Here is a 20,821-nt window from a genome sequence, read left to right as displayed (position 1 = left end):
TCGGGTTTACAGTCAGTTGTACTGTTGGCAGCAGTCGTGTGAGAGCCTGTGTAAAACAGTCACCCGCTAGCACTTGGTGCCCCTCTGATTCTGTCGTTCCAGGCGATTCCTGGGGCGCATGCGTGCAGCACTCACAACATCTTCTGAAAAACGCAGAATAGGTTGCCTTTGCTGCCTGTTCTTAATTTCATAGTAAAAGTTTGCACATTTTTCTCGTCTGAAAGCTCTTCCCCACCGCACCCCCCACCGACAACATTCTAATAAGAACAGAGATCCGTGCCGCACCAACACGTTTGTACGTAGACCTGGAAGGGTGGCGGAACTTTGGTTGCCGTGCGTCCGTGCTTTGCTGTGGCTGCATCCCCACCCTGAAGCCTGCCGTCTGCTCTTCTGCACTGGCGCCTCGTTTCAGTTTTGTGACGGAGATGGAGCTAGTCGGGCTCCATGCCCACCGTATGACTTTCAGCTGAATTGGAACATTCTAAGTAATTTTTTTGTGACAGATGAAATTTCCAAACCTTCAAAGAAGAAGGGCTGCTCCAACAAGCCCGGGGCCGCCGCCTTGGTGCCCGTGCTGGCGTCCGGTGGGGCAGGTTCCCGAGCACCCTCTGTGGAAGGCCAGTGCGGGACCCTGGACGCAGCTGGAGGGCGATGGGCGGGGTGCAGAGTGCAGCCCCGGGCCGGGCAATGCGCAGCGGTGCCGGCGCTGGTGGTGATGGGGACAGGAAAGGAGGGGCCTCCCCCATCGCTGACCCACGGCAGGGACCGCTCCCACCTCACAGGCGCAGCCAGGTGGCCCTTGCCGATGCCCCCAAGCCCTTGGTTTTGTGCTCACCTCCCGCAGGGTGCTCGGTAGGGGCTGGTCCTGGCACGGGGCCTGCCCACCCTGGAGGCTGTGCCTCAACGCTGAGATGCCATCAAGGCTCTCCCTTCCTTGTGGTGGTTTACTTACGTAGATGTCGGGCACGGGGTTCGAGTGGGCCTTTGGCACGAGTCGCTGGGGCGGGTGGAGTGTGCTGAGTGGCTTCGTCTTTGCAGGATGCTGGCCACGGCTCCGTGGTGAGCAGACTGGCCCAGCCCCAGCGGTGGGAGGGGGGAGGAGGGGAGGGGTGGTCTGGGGCCACTGATCACGATAACCCTGCGCTGACAGCATGGAGGTGTTTCCCGTTGTGGGGATTGGGGGGTGGAGTTAGATAGGAACACGGGGCCCGGGTTGTCTGCGGTTTGGAAGCCTCCCAGCTGGAAGGCCAGGTTCACGGTCACATCCGACCGTGGCACAGAAGGAAGTCTCCCGGGCTCGTTTACCCCCAGCTCTGACCAGTGGAGCAGCGACTGGAGGTGAGCAGATTTTGCCCACGTGAAGCTTCTGAGCGGCTGCGTTCTCTCCATGTCAGATGCCCGTGGAGCAGCAGGCTCACTGCGGCACGAGGCTGAGACCCCGACGCGCCTCTGGAGCTGGGGGTGGGATGCGCCTGGCCGCTGGGACCCCAAGGCACTCTGCGTGTTTGGGCTGCACGTAAGCTTAGTCACCGGAGAGGACGGAGGGACGTCTCCTCCTCCGGTCGTGGCTCCCGCTCTCCGCAGACTCAGCCGCGGGCCCTGTCACATGAGGTTTTCTCTCCCACGGGTCGTGGTGTCTTACAGTCACACTAATTTTACCATCTGGCTTCTGCAAGTGAAGCCAGCCCAGCCGTCACGGAGGATGCCACGCCGGGGCTGGAGGGGCGGGAAGGGAGGTGGTGGGCGGTCAGCCGGAAGCCTGGAAGGCCGTCGACCACCCTGGCCAGGGTGAGGGGACGGGGCACTGGCCCCTGCTTGGCCACAGACTCGTGGGACTGATGAGTCCTTAATCTCCGGGTGTTCTGTTGTATCCTGAGCGTAAAACAGAAGTGTTGAACAGCAGTGTTTGTGAGGTTCAAGTAATGACCTCACCAGCACTTTGTCCCCACCTCCTGTCTCCCCCTCCTCAGCCCGGCTGGGCTCCCTGCGGTCCTGGAGCTGGCCCTGGGCCTCCGCCCGCCCCGCCCGCACGGCCTCCTCCTTCCCTGCTCTCAGACTTGACGCGTATGTCTTTCTGGGAGCACCTCTCAGCCCGTCCCACGGCAGAAGCCACCCTTCCCTGCCCCACTTGGTCTCCTTTTCGTGTTTCGTCTACACGCCCTGGAACATCAGCTCCAGAAGGAGAGGGACTTTGGGCAAATGACAAATGCCCCCCACAGTGTGGCTCTAGGTCTGTACGTAAAATCATCATCAAAGAGCCCCAGGCAGTGGGTGAGGGTGAGCTGCCAGGAGCAGGGTGGGGTACTGTCGTAGCTGAGCTGAACACTTTTCCGAGTCACAGGCTCTCGGGGCACACACCTCTCTCCAGCCCCATCCTTCTGCCCCGTTGAGCGTCGCGTGGATGGAAGAACAGCAGTTTGTTCAGCAGGCACACATGGAGCAGGGTGGGATGTGGCCACGTTCGCCAGGCTGCCGTGTGGAGGATGGATTGAGGGGGTAGCAGGTGGAGGGGGCATTGCAGGGTGAAGAGGGGGCAGCTGGCGGAAGCAGAATCGCCCAGAAATCCACCTGCTTCCAATGTGTCCCCACCGTCACAGCGCTGGCTGTGCGCAGCACGTGGGTGTGAAGCCTTCTGAGGTCAGGTGGAGCCCTGAGACTGAGGATCCACAGGGCTCAGCGTGGGGCCCGGCACGTGTCCGTACTCAGAACACTCAGCCCCCACCCCCACCCCCCGCAAGCGCTGGGCTGCCCAGGGCTCCCAGGCTGGTCCAGGGTCACAGGGCTGGAGCCCACCTTCAAAGATCCATTTTAAAAATTGGTTCCCCTTGAGTCTTGCTGTCCTTGCACAGGTGAGACTACCCCGAGCTGTCAACGGATGCGTAGGCAGCCCTGCGAGGTGAGGACCACCCCACCACACCTCCATTTGTGTGTGTGCGCGGAGGCTGCCCTGCCAGCAATGTGTCCGGCCGGGATCACGCCGGCTCAGCCCCTCCAAAGCCCCATCCTTCCTGCCGCCTGCAGGGGAAGTGCCCGCGCCATCCCGAACTTCCGCGACCGGCAGCGAGGAGGCCCGGGCGCGCGAGGGTCTGACCCGCCCGCCCGCGGGAGCGCCAGGTCTGGCCTTTCCGACGGAGTGAGCAGGGCGGAGACCCAAGTTGCGCGCCCCGCCCCGCCCGCCGCGGTGGCCGTCCGGGGGCGACACGTCCTGGGAGTACGCCGGTCGGAAGCGCAGCTGGGACTGACACGTGGACTTGGGCGGCGCTGCCCGGTGGGTCGGCTGGGCGGGAACGGACCCGTACACCCTGTGCCCACGCCGTCCGCGCCCGATGCAGCCGCTCCCGGATGAGGCCCGCAGGGAAGCGGCCGAGGACGCCCAGTGGTCCAGGTGGGGCCTCGCGGCGGGGGGTGGGGGCGGGGCGGCGGTCAGGGGAGGGAGCGGGCGTCCTGGGCAGAGATGGCTCCCTGCCGCCCCGCACCTTTGCTCTGCCTGGGGGGCCTTGCACCTCCACGCCTCCCATCCAGGGCCAGTGCCACCCCCCACCCACCCAGAGCCCCCTGCACTCTCTCCAGGCCGCCCCGGTCCTGGGGGTGGTGTGCGCAGTGTCTTGTCCCGGGAGGCCTGCCTGGCTGGGCAGGGTGGCTCCCAGGCACGGCCTCCCCACCCCCAGGACCGCACCTGTGACCACCCACTGAGTGCCACCTGCGCAGGCAGGCAGTGGGCTGGGGGGCGTTGGGGGGACCACACCGGCACCTGCAGCAGTTGGCTGAGCCCTGCTGTCGTCGTGTGCCAGAGACGTGACGCCAACAGGGTCCCCACGGGGGTGTCGGTTGTGAGGGAGGAAGAGCCCAGGCAGGCCGCCCTCTTCTGCTGCCGGGGTGCAGAAGGCCCTGGGACAGGGATCTGCTCACCAGCATGACTCACAGGGCGACCAGGACCGAGAGGCGAGCCCTCAGAGCAGCCCCCAGGCCGCCCGCCGCTCAGAGCTCCCTCAGGTCCTCCAGTGGACCCCAGGCCCACAGTCAGGCCCTGCGCTTCCAGGCCCGTCCACCTCCAGCTCTGAGTCCCCGGGGCCTGCCCTGCTGCCTGCGGGACCCGCCTCCCACAGCTGGTCACAGGAAGGCCTCAGAAGCCAGAAGGCTCCCTTGGGACAGGGCCTGGTGAGGGCAGGAGCCCCAAAGCCCAAATTGCAGCACGGGGTCTCCTTGCCAGGTGCCCAGGAGGGCGGCAGGCATGCGGGGTGTGCCCGGCTGGGGAGCGCCCTGCGGCCGCCTCTGCTCCCTCGCTCTCTCCCCGCCCTTGTCGAGGCGAGGCCCCGCCGACCCAGGTGGCAGGCAGCTCCGCAGCCAGCTGGGCAGAGGGCCGGGACCTCTGAAGAATGTTTTGAAACCTCCCCCTCGGTTACGCTTTAACGGATCTAGATCTGGCCGGCTTTGCCTTCACCGCCTCCCTCCCCGCCCAGTTTAGAAAGGAGCACCTGCAGGTGGGGTAGCGGGGGTCCTGGGTGGAGTGGGGCTCAGCGGGAAAAGGTGGTTCGCACCCCCGAGTGGCTAAAGGTGATGAGAATCGTGACAAGGGCGACCGTGGGCGGCTGCCGCCATGTGGATGACCCCCGAGGCAGGGCGGCTCCCCAGGGACGTCCCAGCCGGGCGCCGGCAGCCTTGGGCCCGCACGCTCCGGCGGTTGCCCTCTGCCCCTGCTTGCCCTCTGCCCCCAGCGCCGACTCATTTCCCTTTTCTGAATCGAGGGTCCACGTGACCTTGTGTTTGCTCAGCCGTGGGTGCTTCTCATGCACAGGGGCCATTTGCAGGATGCAGAAGGTTCTAGAAGGTTCACGGAAGCACCCTGAAGAGCTGGGGGCTCAGACCCAAGGCTCGGGAGTGGACAGAGTGGGCTGGAGGCAGGTCTTCAGGCCTTTTGTGGCTGATTTTGCCATGACCTTCCGTGTTCCTAGCAAGCCCGTCCGCAGGGCCAGGATTCTGCGTCTGGCGTCCTAATCGGGCCTCTGGCAGCTGGCCGTGTCTGGGTCACCCCCTCCAGCCAGACCTCCAGCTGGCCTGTTCTGTGTCCCCAGCAGCTGTGGAGGACGTCCCTTTGCCCACCCAGTGGCGCTGCCCGCCAACTCAGGGCCAGGGCTGCGGGGGCCTCCGGGGCCCAGGGAGGAAGCACACAGCACCTGGCCCCCCAGCTCCAGAGGGCGTCCCATGCCAGCGCCTTAAACTCAGAGTGGGCTGGTTGCCTGAAAGCTGACGGGCCCTTCTTGACCTCCCGGGGCCACAAGGAGGCGGGGGGGCAGCACCGTATTCTCGGTACCCTGCCAGCCTTCCAGAGCAGGTCAGTCTCATCTGGCTTTCCCCTGTTTCTAACTGGACTTCCCACCCAGAGAGCAAACAAAGCCAGGCTCCCGGGGTGCCGGCACAGTGCATCCGAGGGAGGGGCAGGTGCCGGGCACGCGGTCCCATCTGCGCGCAGGTGACCCTCCGCTGCTCTGACCACATAAAGGAATAAAACTTCCTTTTAAAGGCAACTTCGGGCTGTGGCTGTTCGTGGGAAGTTAAAAGCCTTGCTCCCCAGCCCCTGCCACTCCCCTTGTGCACCAACCCGTGCGTGTGTGCTTGCCGAGGGCTCGCCCGCAGGGCCGTGCAGGTGGCCCTGGACGGGCGTCGAGGCCACGGCAGGGCTGGGCTCATGAGTCCTCTGCTGGCTCCGTCCTGGTGGGCCCGGGTGGCCGGCTGGGCTGGTTTTGGTGGGCAGTTTGGACCGTGCCTCCCAGTAGGCCTGGTGGGATGTTTGCTCAGAGGGAGCAGTGTCCCCGAAGGCCTGAAGCGCGGGGCTGGGAAACAGGGGGCAAGAGGGTGGACTGGGGGTGTCATTCCCACGGTTGGAGCCGCGGAGGAGACAGGCCCTGAGCCCCCAGGGGTTGCATGTCACAAACTCAGACATTGAGCGGGTGCCTCCTGGGGACTCGCTGGCCTGGCAGAACCCCCGCCCCGCCCCTGCCCCGCCCCTCACAGTCTTTGGTTCTGTAAAGGAAACTAGCGTCTGGGACCACCAGGCCCCAGGTGAGTCTGCGACCTGCCCCGTGGGGTTCCGCCCCCTCCCGCCGCCTTAGCCTTTCCAGGGGGGAGGCCACCGAGACCTGCCGCATGCGCTGTGCTACTGTCATCCTCAGCATCTTGGCTTCTGAGTCATTCCAGGCACACTTTACGAACCAGGAAGGAGGGTGGGGGCGTGACGGCCCCTCCCTCGTCACTGAGGGTCACCGGGCAGTTTCCGAAGGGAGGAGCCCCCCAGCCCCTGCCGAGGCACGGTCCAGCGGCCGGCTCCTGGAACTGCAGAACGGCAGGCTTTCCAGCACGGGACCCTATTTCCCATTGGACTCCTATAGGAGGTTCTAATATAAAAAGCAACTCGTCCAAGAGTGCTGCCTGGGAGCCCCACCCATGGCACCCCTCCGGGCACCCAGAGACCCAGTTTGAAATCCGTGGTCCAGTGCACACGGGGAAATTGAGGCACAGGGAAGGGCGGGTTTCCCCGAGTCAGGCCAGGGCCCAGAGCGGCACCCAAGTCTCTCCTCCGGGAGAGTTGGTCACTACATCAGACCACACACATCACTGAGGGCTGCAGAACACTTTGGACTGTAATTCCCAAACTCCAAACCGGGCGCCGCCCACAAACACGGCTCTGTCTGGGGACAGCAGGCCGGGCTCCTTCACCCCAAACCCCCCGAGGGAGGGGCTCGAGCCTGGAAGCAGCTGTCTCCGCCAGTGGGATTGCCAGACGCTGCAGCCTCCTGGGGCAACAGCTCCTCAGCTGTGAGGGCAGCAGCGGGGCCGGGGAGGCCTCTGCAGGCCTGAGACACGGGGAAGGCTCCCCGACTCGCTCCCTGGACTGTGGAAAAGTACACTGATGTGCCAGGGGGAGCGGAGCCGGGGGAGGCGCCTGTGGAGGAGGGCCGTGCTGGTGCCAGGCCTCTCCCAGCCCGCTGGCCGGTCGACAGCTCCTTGTTGGGGCTCCAGGAACTGGTGGGTCACCTTGCTGCTCACTGACCCGAGAAGGAGCTGGGTGTCAGGGACATGAGCCCATCTTCACCGAGGAAACTGAAGCTCGGGAGGCCGGGCGACGGGCCCCACGTGCCACCCCCCACCCCCCGCCCTGTCTGTGACCAGGTCCAGGACAGCAGCTTCTTCCCTCCCCGAAACTTTCCCCCAGCGCCAGGGGTGCGGAGTCCACCCTGCCAGGAGGAGGGTGCGGGCCAGAGGGGGTGGGGGGCAGCCCCACCTCGCTGCTGGCCCAGCGGTCCTGCCCCGGAGATAACGGACACAGCCGTCCGCACGCACTTATCAGTTCTTGGTGCGGGTGCTGCCTGCCAGCGGGCAAGACCCTCAGGGCCTCCGAGGTCTCTCACCCTCGGAGGGGAGGCGTGCAGGCGAGGGCTCCGGCCCTCCCAGGGGTGGTCCTGGCCTCACCCTGGACTGTCCCCCCGGAGTCGGCTCACAGCCTGAGCCTGGGTGGGGCCCACAGGCAGGGGACCTGCCCGTGTCCGCAGATGGAGTCCAAGCTTCCACTACCCTGGGCCCCACTGGCTGTTCTTTTCACGTGCCCGGCCAGTGGGGGTAGCCCCCGCCAGGTCCAGACAGGGGTCCAAGGGGGTTTGGGGAGCGAGGGTGAGACTCCAGTGTCCTGGGTCATCCGCCAGGTGAGAGGCGTCCTTCCCTCTGTTCTGAGAACTGCCCGTGCGGCTCCTGCCGGCCTCACCCTCCTGGACACCTGTCCAGTGGCCTCCCCAAGGTCTACAGCACTAACGCCTCGGGCTGCTTTGGGCAGGCCTCGGGGGCCCTGGGCTTGGAGCCCCGGCCCCGTGCCTTCCCCACAGCCTGAACCTATTCCCTTTGTGCGTCTCGCACCACCACCCCTCCCCACCCTGGGGAGAACCCTTGCCCCAGTTGGGCAGGTGAGTCCAGGTGCAGGCAGGACCCGCAAGGCCCCACTGAGACTGCTTCAAGGCCTGTCCACTCTCCCGACCCCCCCCCAGTTGTGGCCCCCACCCTCAGGGGACATCCCCGCCCTGTGCAAAGACATCGCAAGTCACTAGTGGGGCTCCTCCCCCAGGCCGTCCCCCACTGAGCCCCCCTCCACCTGCACAAAGGGCACCGAGTCTCCTCTCTCTTTTTCGTTAAAAAAATACCAATCCCCCCTCCCCAAACTTTGTCTCTTAGGGCGGTTCTAGATGTACAGAGCTACCGCAAAGGCAGTACAGACTGCCACGCGCTCCACACGTGCCCCCACTCACGTCCTAGGTCAGTGTCCATTGGTCCCCATCAGTGGACTGCCGTGGACAGTCCTGCTGCCAAAGCCCACGCTGTGCTCGGGCTCTGCACTCTCCCCCGAGGTCCCAGGGCCCCGCCCAGGGTCCCACGGCACCTGCGTCTCCTGGGCTCCTCCGGGCTCTGCACTCTCCCCCGAGGTCCCAGGGCCCCGCTCAGGGTCCCACGGCACCTGCGTCTCCTGGGCTCCTCCGGGCTCTGCACTCCCCCCCCCCCCGAGGTCCCAGGGCCCCGCCCAGGGTCCCACGGCACCTGCGTCTCCTGGGCTCCTCTGGGCTCTGCACTCCCCCCCCCCGAGGTCCCAGGGCCCCACCCAGGGTCCCACAGGCACCTGCGTCTCCTGGGCTCCTCCGGGCTCTGCACTCTCCCCCGAGGTCCCAGGGCCCCGCTCAGGGTCCCACGGCACCTGCGTCTCCTGGGCTCCTCCGGGCTCTGCACTCTGGCAGTTTCTGACTTCCTGGTTTGGTGACTGACAGTCGACGGTGCTGGCCAGGAGCTTTGGGGACTTGTATAGACTTGGTCTGGCAACCTTCCCAGGCGGCCAGGGCTGCCTCACTGCTGCCCAGGCTCCTCCCAGGGCCTGTCTGCCCCAAGGTGGTCTGCTGGGCAGACCCAGCTTTCCTGGGGACCCTGCGGGGGCCCATGGTGCTGTGGTACCCTCCCTCTCTGCTGCGGCTGGGGTCCTCTTCCCCAGCCCGTCGCCCCCTTGGCCGGCTACCAGCTGTCAGCCTGCTGCCTTCCTGGGCCCTTGGTCCATGGAAACCGAGAGCCCCGGGCCTGGAGAGCAGCACCTCCCCAGCTGCAGCTATTCAGCCTCTGCCCTGCGACAGCCATCCGGCCGCTCCCATCCCTGCTGCTGGAGGGACCCCGTGCATCATTTCTTGTGTCTGCCCGTTTCTCCCAGGAGTCACCAGACGTGAGCAGGTGGACATTTGAGAGGTGGCCGAGGGGCCCCATCCAACAGCCTCTCCTGGGCCTGACCGGGCCCTTCTCTCCCCAGACCCGAGTGCCAGGTGTGGACAGGGACGCTGCTTCTGGGGACATGCCTGCTATACTGCGCCCGCGTCAGCATGCCCGTCTGTGCCGCCGCCATGAGCCAGGACTTCGGCTGGAATAAGAAAGAGGCCGGTGTTGTGCTCAGCAGCTTCTTCTGGGGCTACTGCCTGACTCAGGTGGTGGGCGGCCACCTGGGGGACCGGTAATCCCTCCCGCGCTGCAGGGCTTGGGAGGTGGCTCCTAGGAAGGGAATGGGGGGAGGCCCCGCCCACAGCAGGATGGGGGCTGGGAGACCCGAGGGCTGCGCAGGGGTGGGCTGGGGCCGGCGCTCAGCTCGTCTGGGGTGCTTGGTTCCCTGGGGAGCAACCGGCACCCAAGGAGGCAGCTCTGGGGCCCATGGGGACAGAGGGACCCGGCTGTACCCTGCGCGCTCAGCCTCGGCCTCCTCTGCAGAGGGGATGTGGCTGCAGTGCCCACCCCAGAGGGCAGCTCCAAGTGACGGGCGGTGCCGGCCCCCTCCCCGGGTTCCTCCACGGTAGGGTCTCCTGGTCCGGCCTGCAGCCCAGCCGCACAGCTCCCCGTCACTGCCCTCTCGTCCCCCGTGCAGGATCGGGGGTGAGAAGGTCATCCTGCTGTCGGCTTCCGCCTGGGGCTTCATCACCGCCGCCACGCCGCTGCTCTCCCGCCTCAGCAGCGCCCACCTGGCCTTCATGACCTTCTCTCGCATCCTCACGGGCTTGCTCCAAGGTAGGGGGGCTGCGGGGGGCTGGACCTCGGGCCCACGCGCCGCAGAGCAAGGGGAGTGTGTGCACGGGTGTGTGTGCCCGCGTATGTATGTGCATGCATGCCTGTGTGCACGGGCGCGTGTTCAGGTGGGTGCTCGTGGGCGTGCACGTGTGTCCTCGTGTGTGCCCCTGCATGTGGTGTGCCTCACTTCAGAGCGGGTGCGTCAGTGCTGCAGCGCTGCTGCTGCTGAGGTCATGGGCTCTCCTCCCTGGCAGGCGGACAGCTCGGGCCGTCCCCGCTGGCGGGCTGCCGGCTCTGGGCTTCGCTTCCCTGCACCGGGCTTTGTTTGTGCTTCGAGGCCGTCGCGCCCAAGGCACTTTCCGTGTCTCGAGTCACTTCACAGTCTGGCTGGCACGTTTTAATGTCACGTGTCCTCCTCTGCCAAAACTTCCGCTCCAGGGATCCGGTGTCAGCCAGGTTGCCCCGCGGCACCGTCGGCTCCACCAGCCGCATGGTGGGCACGTGCCCAGTTTCTGCGTGCTGCCAGTCGGAGGCCACACCCACGCTGGCCGGGCCAGCAGGCTGAGGGGCTGCCAGCTTTCCCAAACCCCCGCTCTCGTTCTTCGGGGATATTACACTTACGGAGAGAGCCCCCCTCAAAGATCCCCAGTGGCCTGGGGGAGCTGGTGGCAGGGGCGCACACCCACACTCCAGGGAGTGGGACGGCCTTCTGAGCTCCTGCCCTCCACCAGCATGGCATCTGACAGCATCCGTCCTCTGGACGTGACCCCTTCCTCACCACACCTCCCCACTTCCCAGAGCTCTGGTGGGGCGTGGGCCTCTAGCCCGTACCCCCAATACCCCAGATGTATATCCTGGAATGGGCCTCTGCCTGTTTCCTGATCAGCCCCACCGGGCCGGCCCACATGTGGTCCTGGTGGTCCAGGCAGTCCAGTGCCTGCGCGCCTTTGAATTCACCCCACGTGCTCCCCACATGGTGTGAGCAGGGGCCCGGGGCCCCAAAGGGAAGACAGGGACCAAGTCCTGTCCCTATGTGCCCTGGCCTCTGAGCTTCCCCAGGTGCTTTTGGAGAAAAGCGCAGTGTAACGGGCAAGAGCTGCTTTCGCCAGTGCAGTTTTTTTTTTTTAAACTAGATTTTAAAATAATTATAGCTTTACAGGAAGTTGCAGCGAAAGGTACAGGGAGGTCCCGAGCTCCCTCCCCGCCTCCCTGTGGTGGCATCTCGCGTAGCTGCAGGGCAGCACCACATCCAGGGCCTGGCAGTGCAGCTCCGCGGGGCTGTTCCGGTCTCACCGACGTACACGCACCGTGTGTGTCAGTGTGTGTGCGTGTGCACTTGTCACCTGTGTGTGTGCTTCTGCGTGTTGGTGCCAGGACTCTGGAGCCGTGTGGCTCTGGGAGCTGGCGTGACAGTGGAGGAGCGCCAGCGTGGGCCCAGAAGCCCCCCTGCAGCCGTCCTGGTGGCAGGACCTTGAGCGAACCCCCCGCTCCCCGAGCTGTCTCTTTAGCTGAGTGTTGGGAAAAGCCCAGCCCTGCTGATCCCTGGGGGTGACAGCGGGAGGAAGGAGACCCGGACTTGAATAATCACCGAGGGCCCCGCGGAGCTTCCAGCCCGTCTCACCCCTCTGCCGGCCACCCCGGCAGGGCCCGCGGGCCAGCTCGGGACACAGCTCTGCGCGGGCCTCTGCCTTCTCTGCCGCCCCAGGGGTTTACTTCCCTGCGCTGACCAGCCTGCTGTCCCAGAAGGTGCGGGAGAGTGAGCGAGCCTTCACCTACAGCACCGTGGGGGCCGGCTCCCAGTTTGGGTAAGTCCCGGCCTGGGGGGGGCCGAGCGGGGGGGGGGTCGGTGTGGGGAGGCGAAGGGCGTGCACCTGGCAGAGCGCCTCGGTGCGTCTGGTGGGGACGGGCCACGTGCACATCTGGGACAGGGTGACGCAGGTCTGGTGACTCTGTGCTCTGGGAGGCGCTTGCCACCCCCATCTCCATGCATGCTCTGTCCCTCTCGGGCCAGCGGCACGTGACCAGAGCTCTGGGGCTCTGGCACGTGGGCTGGGGTGTTACGTTCCCTTCCATCTGTGCTGACAGAACTGGATGGGGTGCCCGTCCCGATGGGGGAGGTGGCCTGCGTTCGCCCCAGAGGGTACCCGTCACGGTCCAGACATGAAAGGTCCAGACCTGTAAGGGCCAGACCTGTGCCCCTCCCCACTGCACCCCACAGAGCGCCAGACCCTCCGTGGGGCGACCACACTGGGGCTGGAAGGACGTCTTGCTGTCCTATTGGGGCTTCACGACCCCCGGGCTCAGGGCCCTCACGTTACTGCTGCCGAGGTCCAAGCAGAATGCAGAGGGGTGAGGGGTACCTGCTGGGGGGCTGGGAGTGGCCCAGATAGAAACCCAGGGGGCCCAGTGACATGTGAATTTCAGAGAAGCAATACACGACAGGAGAGTTTCATTGTTTATCTGAAATCCCGTCTCACTGGGTGACCTGGGCCTTCCGGGGAGGGAGTGGGGTGCAGGGGAGGTACAGGGAGAGACCCTGCCCACCCCCTCCCCGCAGATGGGGAAATGGAGGCTCAGAGCGGAAGGCATCCCTCCACTGGCCTTGGGGGAAAGCCTTTCTCCTTTAACTGTCTCCTGGCCAAGCCTCAGCAGGTGGGGGGCAGCTGAGGGGTAGCCTCTGAACAGACAGGCCAGCCTGGGGGAGGGGTGGGCCCCGAGGGCATATTTGGGACAATAGCATTGGCAGGACCTGGGGAGGCAGCTGGGTTGGGTGGTTGTTTTTGCATTTTGAAATCTTTTTGAAATTTCATCCTCTCTGATATGAGCAGCTGAAAACAGCGAGGAGGTTTTATGTTTCAGCGTGTTCTTGTCACCGCTGTCTTCTCGTTGCCCTTTTCATTTTAAAAGGATCCACACACAACTGTAGGCCAACTGGGAGGCCTAGTAAGGAGATACTAGGGCAACACAGGACCCGTGTGCCACATCACGGCTGCCACGTCCACGCTGGCCCCCGTGGCACCGGGAGTCCCCGGAAAGCTTGCATCTGTCTTAAAAAAATGCACAACATGAGGTTAAGTTTGATTTGGGGCAAAATGAGGGCTGCAGCCCGGGAGACAGCATTTCAGAGAAACTGCTCCCAGGAGGTGAGGGGAGGAGCCGGGATATAGAGGAGTTTTGCAACAAAAGGGCAGGTAATGGTCAAAAATTATTGTTAATTAAAGAAAACTCGATCTCTCAAGTTTAGGAATTTAGTGCTTTTCTGTGTCTGGGAAGATGCAAGAGTCTGGGCTCACTGAAATCATTCCTTTGATGTGCACCTCAGCTCTCTGGGGCCAGTGTCCTGTATTTTCACATCCTGAGTTTGCGCAGGGCTCACCGCAGGGAGTGGCTGCGGTCAGACGGCTGCAGGATAGCAGGTATTCTTTTCAGCCCTGAGTTTCCTCAGGGCTCACTGGCTCACGTTGGAGGGCTGCAATCCTTGATGAATGTGACATCCTTTGTTTGTTGATATGGCAGGAAATATTCCATTTATAAACATTCCATTTATCACATCCCTAGCAAGCTGCCTGGGGACCAGCCTTCCGGGCAGTTGCCTCACAGGGGATAGAAATGCTCTTTTCTAGGGACTCAGGTCACCTGGGGTAGGGATCTCGGAGATGTCTCTGCACCCCCGTGAAGCGAGGGTCCCAGCCACGCCCCTCTCTGTCGTTCCAGGACGCTGGTGACGGGGGCCGTAGGCTCCCTGCTCCTGGACTGGTACGGCTGGCCGAGCGTCTTCTATTTCTCGGGTGGGCTCACCCTGCTGTGGGTGTGTTACGTGTACAGGTGTCTGCTGGGTGAGAAAGGTACGTGCTGCTGCCTGGGAAGGGCGGGGGCCCTGGCGCCTTGTCCCCTCCAGCGAGCGGCCACCGAACCCCCAAGAGCAGGCCAGCTCGGGGGCCCCAGGATCCCCTAGGTAGAGCCTCACAGAAGACGCCCACTCCCTGAGTCTCAGCCGGCTACGGTCAAGTCTGGTGTGAGAGTCGCCGGGTGAACGCACACGTGCAGGGGGCTGTGCAGCCGGCAGAGGCAGATTGCAGGGGTAGAGGTGGCTCCCGGTGACAGGAGTGGGGCCTGGAGGGTTTGAGGACTCAGGGGACAGATGGCCACACTACTGTCCACCCTCGAGGGCAGATGCTGCCGACCCCAGGCTCTGGCGGAGAGGACAGGATGGCCCCCAGGCACAGCCGGGGACCCACGAGCCGCCCCCAGCTTCTGGCCTGTGGGGGCAGAGCCGTCCACCCTCTTTGAATGGCTTTCACGTGGAGATGCCTTGCCCTTCAGATCTCATCCTGGCCTTGGGCGTCCTGGCGCAGGGCCTGCCGGTGTCCAGACACACCAAGGTGCCCTGGAGACAGCTCTTCCGAAAGCCTTCTGTCTGGTGAGCCGGGCTGCTGCGGGGATGGGGTTTGGGGCCCTGGGGACCTCGGCCACAGGGCGAGCGGCCCACGCGGGGGCGGCTCCACTCTGGGCTCCGCGCCCTCAGGCCCCTGGCTGCCCTGGGTGTGGGGAGGGGCTGGGGTGTGGACCCTGAGCCTGGCCCCCGCCCCCCCAGGGCGGCCATCATCTCCCAGCTCTCGGCGGCCTGCTCCTTCTTCATCCTCCTCTCCTGGCTGCCGACCTTCTTTAAGGAGACCTTCCCCAGCTCCAAGGTGGGTTGGCCGCCCAGCAGCTCACAGGGTTGGGGGGCGCCGCGAAGCACACGCAGAGGGGCCCTGGGTTCCTTCCGCCGAGCTCTGGCAGCTCTGCCGCCTCCTGGCTCAGCGGCCACACCTGGGTGCACACAGGAGAGGCCCAGCTGCTGCCCCGGCTGCCTGCCTGTCTGCAGACAGTCCTTCCCGGGGGGTGGGGGGGCACGCAGGGGCTGTGATGTGGGCACAGATGTCAGCTGCTGGTCAGCCTGGCTGACTGCACCCCAGCCGCCCGGCTACGCTCCTAATTCTGGTGACCGGGGCCCCCTGGCTGCACACTCTGGGCAGGGTGCGGCCCCCCAGCTCTGCCCTGTGGGGTGTGGGGAGCCGTGAGGGAGGTTCTGCCTGCAGGGGTGATAGCACTTGGGGACCCAGCGCTCAGTCAAGGTCGGGGATGACTTAGGATCTCGGAGGCCCAGCCTGTGGGCAGAGAGCCTGGTGGGCAGTGGTGGGCGTGGATGACCACCTGGGCTGTTCGTCCTTTCCCCGTGGTCGGGCACCTGCCCTGGCGGCCTCTGAGGCCCCTGCACCCTCCTTCCCTGCAGGGCTGGGTCTTCAACGTGGTGCCCTGGCTAGTGGCCATTCCTGCCAGTCTGTTCAGTGGGCTTCTCTCAGACCGTCTCATCAATCAGGGTGAGCCCTGGGGGAGGGGCCGGGCAGGGAGCCATGCCTGGGCTTTGCCTCACTCTGGGGGGCAGAGAGGCACCCCTCCTGGGGTGCTCCTGTAGCGATGGGAAGAGGCCACGCCCCCGAGGACCAGGCCGTGAGAGTGGGACCCCTGGCCCTTAGAGCCAGCCAGGTGGGCCCGTGGAGCCCGGCTCCCAGCCCGACTCTGCTGATGACTGCCTCCAGCTTCTCACCCCCCAGCCTGTTTCCCCAGGTGGGGACATTGGGACACAGTCACACTGCGACGGTGGAATTCCTCCACCTGGGGGCTGGACACAGCCCCCGGCCTCTTCAGAGGAGGAAAGGGCACCTGGTGAGGTCAGAGGTCTCAGGCCTGAGACCCGAGTGCACACGGCCCGAGGATGACTGTCCCGCAGACACGCAAGCTCCCCACGACCCTGCACTGCACGTCCTTAAATGTCAGTCTTGTCCTAGTTACAGAAGAACCACCCACTCATTGTGGAAAAATTAGAAAATTGGTAGAAACACAAAGCAAGCACTTTGTAACCATAGAGTGGCCTTCCTCAGGTGCGCCTGCCAGGCCTCGGCCTTGGGAACCCTCTAAGTGCACAGGCTCATACATGTGTGCGCGCGGCTCACGGCGATGCAGGGGCTGCCCCACCGCCAGCCCAGCCCGGCCCTCCTCTCCCCGCTCCCTCCGCGCAGCCGTGAGGGTGGGACCCACTCTGGGTGCCGTCTGGGGTGGGACAGCACAGATGGGCCGACAGGATGTCTCCTGGTCTCCCCGTCTAGGTTACAGGACCATCACTGTGCGGAAGTTCATGCAGGTAGGAGGGTCGTGGGACGGCTCTCTCCCTCCGGACGTCCCTGTTTCGTTCCTGGGGCCCCTGACCTAGAAGGGGACTGGTGTGGCACAGTGGCTGGAGGGCACTGTGGGGCAGTGCTTGGGACTGGCTTGGCTGACCTGAGGCCCTTCCCTGAGTCCTGGTGCCCATTTGGGGGCCTGGGTCGGCTCACGTCGAATGGGCTACGACCAGCAGGTCCAGATCATTTGTGCAGCCTCGTCCCAGTGGCCTCCAGGCAGGCCCCAACCCGGGAGGGGTGCCCACCGACCCTCGTTCAGTGTGGCCCAGACAGCCCAGGAAGGGGCGAGACTCCCACCCCGTCCCCACTCGTCTCTCCCACAGGCGATGGGCCTCGGCCTGTCCAGCGTTTTTGCCCTGTGTTTGGGCCACACCTCGAGCTTTTGTAAGTCTGTGGTCTTTGCATCAGCCTCCATCGGCCTCCAGACCTTCAACCACAGGTAAGGGCCAGGTTCCTCGTCCACCAGAGCCACCCACGCTGCCTTTGGGCTCCCGGGTCCGGGGCCCCTGGCTCGGGGCGCACATGGAGGGCGGGCGCATGGCAGGTCCCCACAAGTGAGCCGCGAGGCGAAGGGCAGTCAGGGTATCAAGCCGGTGAGGACCTGGGCCTTTTGGGAAAGCAAAACGGGTGCTTGGGGAGGGGCTGGCAGAGCAGATGAGGGTCCCCAAGCAGCATCTTTTGAACCAAAGGTGGGGAGCGAGCCCATCGGATCCCACGTGTTGTTCTGCGGGCCTCCCGGCCTGCGCAGCAGCTTAGTGTTTAGTCAGAAAAACTGCACTGACTTGTCTTGGGAATCGGCACCTTGATGTCGTTTTCCAGATTATCGGGTGGCAAATGAGTGTGAGTCCAGGCAAACTCACCTCCCTGTCTTGTTTCATCCTGGGAGTGGGTCCCATGCGTAACCGCTGAGCTGGAGCTGAGCTCCTGGCGTGGCCAGCCTCCGGAATCCAGGTGATCGGAGGACCGACCGCCGGCTTGGCGGGTGGCGGCCGCCCTGTGGTCACTTACCTGCGTCCTTTCCTCTTCCCGCAGCGGCATTTCCGTTAATATTCAGGACCTGGCCCCGTCCTGTGCCGGCTTTCTGTTTGGTGAGGACCTTGGCCCCTCGTTGGACAGGAAGTGGCTGCGCCCCCCTGCTCACCCCCTCCCCGCTCCCAGGGCCCCCAGGTGGGTGCGCCGTGGGAGGGTCACAGTGGGCCTCCGCTGACTGGTCCTCGTTCTCTCTGTCCTGTTTCAGGTGTGGCCAACACAGTTGGGGCTTTGGCAGGTGAGAAGTGGGCTGGGGTCCCCTGCCTGCGGGTTTCAAACCCAGAGTTCCCCGGGGCGCCGCCCCACGCCTGTGTCCTCCCACCTGCTCCGCTGCTTCGGCCCTCAGGGTGGGGTGTGGCACCCCTTGGGGGGTCCCCACAGTGTCAGAGCAGTGGCGGGGGGGGGAGCCCAGACCCCAGAGCTGGCCGGGGGAGAGCACAGAGCCGTCTACCACGGTGCTCATGCTTCCAATGGCATGTAACCGTCCCCAACCACGTGATCCGCAGATGTGAGTGAATCCCCGAGGTCCAGGGTCCCCAGAGGCCAAGTGCCTGGGTGACGGTGACGGGGCTCATGCCCTCAGGCCCCCCGCCCTCAGCTCCCCTCAAAGCTGTCCTCAAAGGGGCGGGATGGCCCATCACCCCGTCTGCTTGTCCCCTCTCGAGGGTGCAGGAGTCGTGGGCGTGTGCCTGGGTGGCTACCTCATCGAGACCACGGGCTCCTGGACGTCCGTGTTCGACCTGGTGGCGGCAGTCAGCAGCCTCGGGCTATGCACCTTCCTGGTGTTCGGGAAGGCCCAGCGGGTGGACCTGAGCCCCGCCCATGAGGACCTCTAGCCGACCGACCCCCTGTCCCCGAGGACCCAGCGCCGTCCCCTCGGGGACAGCGTTCAGCTTAGAGGCCCCTTGCTCCTGGCCCGCAGGGTGAGCAGAGGCGGGGGAGCCTCAGCCCCGCAGGAGAGTGCGGTCCGGTTCCCCCGCCCTTGGGGGTAGCAGCCTCCTTCCGGGCTGGTGGGACCTCACGGTGGGTGGATTAGCATCTTCAGTAGCAGCAGCTTCGTCACAGACACGGCCTGTTCCTCGTAGACCAAGCCCCACGTGGTCAGCCCGCCCGGGGCCGTGTCACTGCAGGGCAGGGCGCCCCACGGGAGTCTCTCCCCAGACCTGCCTGGCTCTGTTTCTCTGCTCTTGGGGTCGGATCTCTGTGGTGGGCCGTCCTGTGCACTGCGGGGCGTTTAGCAGTGTCCCTGGCCCCCACCCACTAGATGACCCCCCTACTCATGACAGCCAACCCTGTCTCCTGACATCACCAAGTGTCCCCGGGAGACCCGCCCCCTGGCTGAGGACCACAGCTCTAGAAGAAGGCCAGGGAGGGCTGTGGTGTTTCCGCTTCTCTAGGCACCCAGGCTGAGGCCCCCCAGTTCGATGGGTGGGCAGAAGTGGGGGCTCGAGGCCCTTGTGCATCGTTGGGGACCCTGCCCCCGGCGTCCCCTCCCGTGGATTCCCAGGCACTGGCGATGCGTCCTGCTCCCCTGGTGCCTGGGGAGGGCGCGTGGGCACCTGCTCCTGGCCAGGACACGCCCCGGAACCAGTGAATCCACCGGTCCGCATTCTCTTTCTCCCTCCTTGTTTACAATAGAGGGGCCGGTCGTCTCGCGGATTAATAATAGATTTTGCAAGATGTATATGCAGAGAAAAGAAACTATGAGAATGGAAAAGCACACCAAAGCCTTATTTAAATGATGACTATTAAACTATTTAAAAAGAAAACCATAATGTTATTTAAGGCCCTTCTTATGAAAAGAATAAACGAGTGTTAAAGATTTATTTCACTAGTTCGAGGAAACCAGCAACGTGTTTCAAACAGTCGAAGGAAAATGCCAAGAACAGACATACTGACCCTCCAGGATGCTGACACACACGTGCAAACACAGCCGAGGTGGGGTTTCCTAGCTCCCGCTCTGGACACACCCCGCCTGTGCGTCTGTGTCGGAGCTGCTTGGTGTAGCTGTCAGCTGTGTAGATTCTAGAATCAGACAACTCCTAATTCTCCATGTAAGCAAAGATTTCCTCCCGCAGCCCCCCCACTTGTGATCAGAAAGACTCTGAAAGAAAGATTCGCGATTACAGAGTGAGTCTGGCCCCTGTAGGTTTGGCCTGACTGTTCACGGAGATGCAGCCAGAATGTTAATTTGCCATAAAGGCCGCGCTGTCTGCTCGGCTGGGGGTTTTCATGAGAAACCGCGGGTGGGTTTCTAGGCTGTGCTCTCCCGAGCTGGGAGCCCTGCCCGGGAAACTCCCCAGGGCGGGGTGGTTTCCTCAGGACACAGGACACAGGACACAGGACACAGGACGCAGGTGTGTCCTCGTGCCTGCAGCGCAGGGATGCTCTGCCTTCTTGTTGGGCAACCGTCACCGCCATCATCGTCGTGACCTTCTCCTCCCAAACTGGAGCTCTCCCCTCCCCCTCCCCCAGATCCTGGCGCCCACCATCTGCTTTCCGTCTCTATGAACTTGACCCTTTAGGGACCTCAATGGAAACGTATCCTACAGCATTTGTCCTTTTGTGACTGACTCATCTCGCTAAGCATGGTGTCCTCAGGGTTCGTCCGTGCTGTAGCGCGTGCTGGGATTTCCTTCCTTTGTAAGTCCGTGTAATACTTCATTGTATGGCGGGACCACGTGTTGTTCAGCTCTTCATCCATCGGTGGACACTGGGCTGCTTCCACCTCTCGGCCGCCGTGAATTCGCTGCTGTGAGCATGGATGTGAGAGTAACACCTTTCTTTCTAACCCACAGCAAACTGTAAACTCTTGGAGAGCGTGAGAGAGACGGCCCTTCCCGTGGGAACATAGCCGTCTGGGGTCTCAGTGCTCGAGCCCTGAAGGGATGCGGGACCCAGAAGGTGCTGGTGGGTCCTGCTCAGCAGGGGGTCCTAGGGCATGCGTGTAAACTGGGATCCCCGGCCTCCTGGAATCCGAGTCTGGTCACGCTTCTGTTAGCACCTGGCAGAATAGGGGAGGGAGAAGCCAGGATGTGGGGGCCCCGGGCCTGCTGTGCAGTAGCTGGGCCCAGCCTCCTCCCGTCACTGCCGTCCCTCGTGCTCAGTGTCACCTGGAGCTGGGTGCGGCCCCTCAACCCTTCCCAATGCCAGTGTTGGGCCCTGGGTCGGGCTCCGAGGGTTCCAGGTGAAATGGTTGCTGGCGGGGAGGGCAGCGTTGGCGCGGACGGGCGGGAGGATGGCCGGGCCCCACTGTGTTATCTGGTGCAGCCAGGCTCAGACACGTCCCCAGCCCGGCTGGCCCTGGCAGGATCCCAGGGCCGACACCAACCCTGAGTGCAGTAGGGGGAGAGCCGGTGCGGAGTCTGTAGGGCCACCAAACCCCAGACACTTCCCTCCTGAGAGGAGGGGCTCTGGCCGCCCGGGGCCGTGAGTGTGCACTTGTGCAGGGCATGTGTGCAATAGTGCATGTGTGTGTGTGCATTTGTGCACGCGTGTGTGTA

General features: G+C 64.2%; 1 protein-coding gene across 1 annotated transcript; it reads left to right on the top strand.

Annotated features, from left to right (window-relative positions):
- Positions 1-3,200: 3,200 nt before the first annotated feature.
- Positions 3,201-19,056, top strand: SLC17A9 (solute carrier family 17 member 9). The gene is made up of 13 exons (XM_060033284.1): positions 3,201-3,385; positions 9,326-9,523; positions 9,929-10,068; positions 11,774-11,873; positions 13,783-13,913; positions 14,392-14,488; positions 14,663-14,759; positions 15,344-15,431; positions 16,218-16,252; positions 16,613-16,728; positions 17,322-17,377; positions 17,527-17,556; positions 17,991-19,056. Exons 1-13 carry the CDS (start codon positions 3,327-3,329, stop codon positions 18,152-18,154), a joined length of 1,311 nt encoding a protein of 436 aa, XP_059889267.1. The 5' UTR covers positions 3,201-3,326; the 3' UTR covers positions 18,155-19,056.
- The last annotated feature ends 1,765 nt before the right edge of the window (positions 19,057-20,821 follow it).

This window comes from Delphinus delphis, chromosome 15 (genome assembly GCF_949987515.2).
Source record: "Delphinus delphis chromosome 15, mDelDel1.2, whole genome shotgun sequence".
In the NCBI taxonomy this organism is placed as follows: domain Eukaryota; kingdom Metazoa; phylum Chordata; class Mammalia; order Artiodactyla; family Delphinidae; genus Delphinus; species Delphinus delphis.
This window is presented reverse-complemented; position numbering and strand designations above follow the sequence as displayed.